The sequence below is a fragment of the Limulus polyphemus genome, unplaced genomic scaffold, assembly GCF_000517525.1.
Source record: "Limulus polyphemus unplaced genomic scaffold, Limulus_polyphemus-2.1.2 Scaffold2424, whole genome shotgun sequence".
NCBI classification, from domain to species: domain Eukaryota; kingdom Metazoa; phylum Arthropoda; class Merostomata; order Xiphosura; family Limulidae; genus Limulus; species Limulus polyphemus.
In genome coordinates, this window is record NW_013668034.1 from 94,128 (window position 1) to 100,643 (window position 6,516).

The 6,516-nt window shown below is 32.5% G+C and overlaps 1 protein-coding gene across 1 annotated transcript in view; it reads left to right on the top strand.

Moving 5' to 3' along the window:
• LOC106466919 overlaps window positions 1-6,516 on the top strand; it is a 114,689-nt gene that overhangs the window by 85,160 nt on the left and 23,013 nt on the right. The window contains exon 24 of the mRNA XM_022394999.1: window positions 4,995-5,165. Coding sequence (XP_022250707.1) covers window positions 4,995-5,165 — 171 coding nt within the window. The remainder of the gene's footprint in view (window positions 1-4,994; window positions 5,166-6,516) is intronic.

A 6,516-nucleotide genomic window follows, 5' to 3' on the forward strand; every position in this document is an offset into this window, starting at 1 on the left:
GCGACATCAGCGCGACAGCTACAATAAACAAACCACACTGTTTCTCTTGTTCAAAATTTGTTTGTCTTTTAATCAAATATTTTTTTATTAGATAGCTTTGCTATTACTTCTCTCAAGGGGATTCACATTAAAAGAAGGGTTATATTTCAAATTTTAATATTACATATATATTTTAGTTTCCTAATTTGAATACAAACATTAAAATATTTAAAGAAAAAATTTAAACAAAGGAAGAGAGTAGATACAGATAAAGAATTAACTCCTTTGAAGAGTAACACAAGAATCAAGAAGAGCTGGTTCAATCTGAGGCCATCTTATTTTGTACACTGATTCTGTCAAGAGTATAGCAATTGAAGCATCAGCTTTCCCTGACAGACTGCCTCTTTAATCGGAAGAGAGAGATGCGTGCAGTAAAAACTGCATCTCCTCCTCATTGAGAATCTTTTTCAACTTGTGGAACTTCGCTTTAAGGTCTCTTTTAGCTTTCATTTCTAGAAGAAAAAAAACATTGCGTGTATGTATTATATAACGTGTAATAGTTCTTTACATGTATGTATATGTTCTGTAATGTGTATCATAGATTTCACAAGCAGTACTTTTTATGCTAAAATACAGAAACAACTACAATGTATTATAAATAATAATTACTTACTTCTAGGTAAAAAGTCAGTAGCAAGAAATATAAGTAGAATAGACTTGCTTGGTACCAATTTATCTACGTCTTCCAACAAAGTGTAGAGAAATAGCCAAAGTCAGAGTGCTTGACTGAATTTGAATGTTTTCAAAACAATAACCAGATTTGAAACCTGAATGTTTATTGGTTGATGAATAAGTTTGCTGAAAGACAAGTAGGATTTCATAACCATGTGCACCAATAGGATCTTTGTACACCTAAATTTCTAAAATCCCAGAAGGATTAACAATATTCCAAGAATTGTGATATTTATTGTATCGGCACCGAGCCATATAATAAATATTTTTAACAGATTCAAAGTGCAGTCTTATTGCTCTGGAGATTACTTGTAAAACACTTTAGGGTACATATATAAGCTGATAAATTCCACATACTGTTATTGGCATAAATGTTTTCACAGATTCTAAGTGCAGTGTGATTACTTAAGTTAAATTTCCTAGTAAACACTGTAAGATATATAATCTGATACGTTAGACATCCTTTTCTCAAAGTAGGGTTCAAGTCGGCTATCCCGTTGCACGTGCTTTGTTGCTTTCAAAGGTATCGTATTACGGTGTCACGTAAACAGTCCACTGACACAATTTATTGCTTCATTTTCGGTGGATTTCTACTTCGGTCATAGACAGTAAAATACACATAGAAAATAGATGTGAAATGCTCAGCAGTTTAAACTCCCAAGAGAAGTACTTTACAATCTTATGAACAATAATCAAGAAAACAGGGCAAAGCTGCTCATTTTATTTCTGATTTTACAACTTTTCATTATACTTTGATTTGTCTACTGGCTGAAGAATGAAATATACGGTTGCGGTAGAGGTAATAACAGATGAAATATAAAGTTTTACTGTAAAAAAAATGGGGGAGGTATTTTTATTAAGGAGGTTTTAGCAATTACGAAAAATGAAAGTTGAGATTTTTGAGACAGTGAGAAGTATTTTTAATCTTTATATAAAAATCACTTTGCTCTTGGAGTAGTGAAAAAAATATTTAATTCATTCACGGAGAAATTGTTAGCAAAAAATACGTCATTAAAAACTTTTTGTTGTACAAACAACATGTAATGTTTACTAAAAGTCTGCCAAATTTTGTGAAAATACACATACTGTCTTAAAAGTTATGATATTAAAACTATATACAAGTAAAAATGATCATGAACAGTCACTGGGACTGAGTCTGTGTTGAAAGAGTTAAAAGTTCATTATATAAATTCAGCACACATTTCTTAATACCTGGAAATGACAGACTTTAAATTAGTATGTTCTTCTATTGTTAACCACCTTGTGTAATATAACCTAAAAAACATTTAGGATTCTTGAATTTATTTACTAAATTAGAAGTTTTTAAGGTAGGTTAAAATCCTTATATTTGATTAAATACTATAATCTGCATACACTGACTTTCTATAATCAAACACATACAGTTAATGAAATGTTTCAAATTAACAAATGGAAGTATGTACATACCTTTCAACCCTTCATAGAAATCAACTAGAATAGTCATATTTTTCCTAAATGTGTAATTTCATGTCTTTATCTTTTCATTTGTAGCTTATTTTGAATTTTCCATTCAAATTCTTTATCTTTTATCATTTATGCTGATACGTCAATTGATGTTCATGGGGCTTTATGAAGTTATTTTGGCAGACTTTCTGCAGAGACGTGTTGCCTAAACAATTTAACTCTCGCTCTCTAACTATGACATATTTAGGAAAGAAACCACTTTAAGTGCTATAGTTGATCAAGCAGACAACAATACTAATGGCAATTACATCTAATTCAATACAAAAACTGCATGCCAATTTCAAATTAACTATTGGTGGAGTACAGCGTAAACTGAGCTCTTTCTAATGACTATATACACTTGTGTCAACTAACTACATGTACATTGTAGATCTCAAGGCAAAGTATAGGAGGGTGGGCATGGCACCCATAAAGGATTGAAAAATTTATTTCCCAGACAATGCAGCTGCATACTAGGTATCATGTGTCAAATAGTTCAAACATATGTACATTAGCATCTAGATACTTGTGTACATTGCCAGCTTATGTGACTAAGAGTGGACCACTGCTAAATTCGAGATTTTTCATAGCACGTGGATCATGTGACACAAAGAAATTAAAATTTAGATACCATGTAAATTCAAATTATAACATACATTATAAAGTTAATTTCATTGACATATATTGATAGTAAAGTGGTTTAATTAAATTTTGAATGTAGTGCAATACCATATGCAGAACAGAATGTAAAAATGGCACTAGGTGCTATAGGGTTCAACTTTGAAGAGCATTTTACATGGTGATGCAGGACCAATTAGCAAGTGATGGAGGTAATGTAGATTCTTTAGCAACACCATCATCTTGTTCATAAATATCAATGTTAAAAAAATGGGATTCTTTGGTGGTAAAGCTTATAAGTTTCTGAAACATATGCTTAGGAGGTTGTATTTCCTTACTGTCCATGTTAATTTTTTTTAATAAAGATTCATTACATACATTTATGGTCTAATGTAGCAGTATTTTCTTATAAAGGTACAATATCAAAACTGACACAATAAACTCCATTACTAAAATTAAAATTTTGTATTTCTTGAGAAAACTCAAAATGTTTTTATATATAATATTGATTTCTAATTAGTGTTTTTAATAATTAACCCAAAACTCCATTGATTCATGATTTTATGTGCTTATGTCAGACACTATTGGTTGAAAAAGACCTCCATCTTTAAATCAGCATATTAGAAGATTTGTAGATGATATCTTTATTGACTTTGTTGAGGTTGAAAACCCAAACCTCTATGAAAATAATGTTAAGCATATTAGTGAAGCACAGAAAAGACATTGTCAAGACCTGAGCCACTCAAAAGCTGTTGAGATAACCAAACATAAAGGTTAAAAAGGCATTGGACTACAAACAGTGGAATGAGCAGAACTGGAGATGTGTGCTCTCTACATTTATTTGCCAATAATCAACAACAGTTTGTTTGGTAGCAGAGAGAAGAAATGTATCATAGTCAATGTACAACATCTACAGTTAGGCATTATGGAGGATCAGTAAGTGTTTGGGTTGCATTTCAGCCAACAGTAATCAACAGAAAGTTGATGGCACCCTGACTACTGACAAGTATAGCTGATTCTGATCCATCATGGCATTATGGAGGATCAGTAAGTGTTTGGGTTGCATTTCAGCCAACAGTAATCAACAGAAAGTTGATGGCATCCTGACTACTGACAAGTATAGTTTATTCTGATCCATCATGGCATTATGGAGGATTGGTAAGTGTTTGGGTTGCATCTCAGCCAACAGCAACCAACAGAAAGTTGATGGCACCCTGACTACTGACAAGTATAGCTGATTCTGATCCATCATGAAGGATTAGTAAGTGTTTGGGTTGCATCTCAGCCAACAGTAACCAACAGAAAGTTGATGGCACCCTGACTACTGACAAGTATAGCTGATTCTGATCCACCATGGCATTATGGAGGATCAGTAAGTGTTTGGGTTGCATCTCAGCCAACATTAACCAACAGAAAGTTGATGGCATTATGGATTATCAGTAAGTGTTTGGGTTGCATTTCAGCCAACAGCAACCAACAGAAAGTTGATGACATCATGGCATTATGGAGGATCAGTAAGTAATTGGGTTGCATTTCAGCCAACAGTAACAGACAGAAAGTTGATGGCACCCTGACTACTGACAAGTATAGCTGATTCTGATCCATCATAGCATTTTCTCAAGAACGTGACTCATTAGGAGGGGATTCATCTTCTAGCAAGAAGGCAATCATAAGCATAGAGCCTATGTGGTAAAATGGTATCTTGATGGTAAAAAGGTTGATTGGACACTCACAGCTATGGCTTGGCCTTCACAGTCTTAAGGCTGTATAAGCTTCTATAAACCTGAGAGTGTCAAAAGGTAACTCAACAATTTAGCTGAATTGTGGATTTTAATAGAGGGTGCTTAAAACAATATTCCCCTATTCTACTTTGATACACTGTATAACAGCATAAAATAAAGTTCATTATTTGTTACTGTATATAAAGCAAAGACCTCTCAATCAAAATACCAGTGCATTATAGAAATTATCTAGTTTTATTTTATACTTTTTGAGATAAAATTTTGTTTTATTAATAAACTCACTACCTAGCCACTATGTGTTTGGGATACCTCTATGTTTGTTGCCTTTGTTTTTCCATAAGTATTTACAGTACTGTTCGTGATATTGTTGTGTGATTTACTCTACTTTTAATTGTTTTGTTTTTTATAATTTATAATTCTTGAAATTGATTATAAAAACAGCTTGAAGGAGAAGAGATTGGTGATTATACATCTTCTAGTGAAATAACAATATCTCCTGGTGGAATTCGTTTTGTAAAGGTGAAATATACTCCGAAAGCTGTAGAGGCTGCTTTCTCATGTTTATGCATCTCTAAAAAGGGTGAGAATTATGAAGGACCGGGAAAGTTTAATGTAAGTAATCTAAACTTTGAAATTTTTGAGCTTTATTTAATTATTTGGTAAACATCATTATTGAACCTTGTGTTTGAAAATACTTTTGTTTTGAAGATTTGTCACAGAGACGAAAGTATAATTCGTCTAAAAACTTCACGTTGTGGAAAAATGTAGTACACAAAATGCATTTTAAAGCAATTTTTTTGGACTGCATCTTCAAAAATTACTAAAAATATAAGCTCCTTAATCCATGTCAGTCCATTGGACCCGAAACTGAATTGCAGAATTTATTATTACTATAATTCTGAATATAATTATTGCATCTTCACAAAATTTGGTAAGCTTTTAGTAAATGTTAAAAATATGTTGTACATAACAAATCACAATCTATATAAACATAATAGTACTGTCTGTTGTATGTCCATGTAACTACTTTGCAGTGTGGGGATGGATCTTCACCAAATTTAGTATGGAAGTTCATTAAGTCCTTGTGGAGGTACATACAAATTTTCAGTTTTGCGGTTTTTACCACTACTTCACCCCCTGTAGAGAGATCTTCACCAAATTTAGTATGGAGGTTCATTGCGTCCATGGGGAGATACATACAAATTTTTAGTTTTCTGGTTGTTATTGCCATTTTTGCAGTTTTTACCACTACATCACCTCCTGTCGATGGAGCTTCATCAAATTTGTTATGGAGGTTCATAGGGTCCGTGCAGAGATATATGCAAAGTTGCAGTTTCTCATTTTTTATTTTGTAGTTTTTATGAGACTTTTTGCAATTTTTTACAATTACATATAAGAGAAGCAACTTTTCATGTCCTTTCATTAAACCTGTCACCACAGGCATCCTTTACTGTGCACGACACAAGGTTTTAGTGAATTTTATTTATCTACTTTTTGTTTGTTATACCAATTAGTATAGCATAAAATCTTAGCTAATAACCCATATTTTAATAGTATACAAGTTTTAAGTTCTTAATTTTATAAGGCAATATTTAAAAAATCCTGAATTTCCTCTAGTGTGACACACGTGACGCATTTTCTCTAGGCATCTCCTCTTATCTATTTTATCCACCATCCCTCCAATAAATACGAGATTCAACATAAATTACTCATTAAAATATCTTCATTGCCCAGACAAACCATAATTTTTATAGCCTTCAGTCTTGTTTAGTTATAGAATCATCAAATTGAAAATCAGACACCTCTTGCCACACCCACTTATCACATCCTCTCTTTCAGGATTTGTTAATAGTTCTTGCATGGTTAATACTAAATTATATATAACTAATATGAAGCCAAGGTTCTTCTAGCAAATGATGTATTATATTATGTTGTCTTCTGAACAGTGAATTGCCAGTTTCTC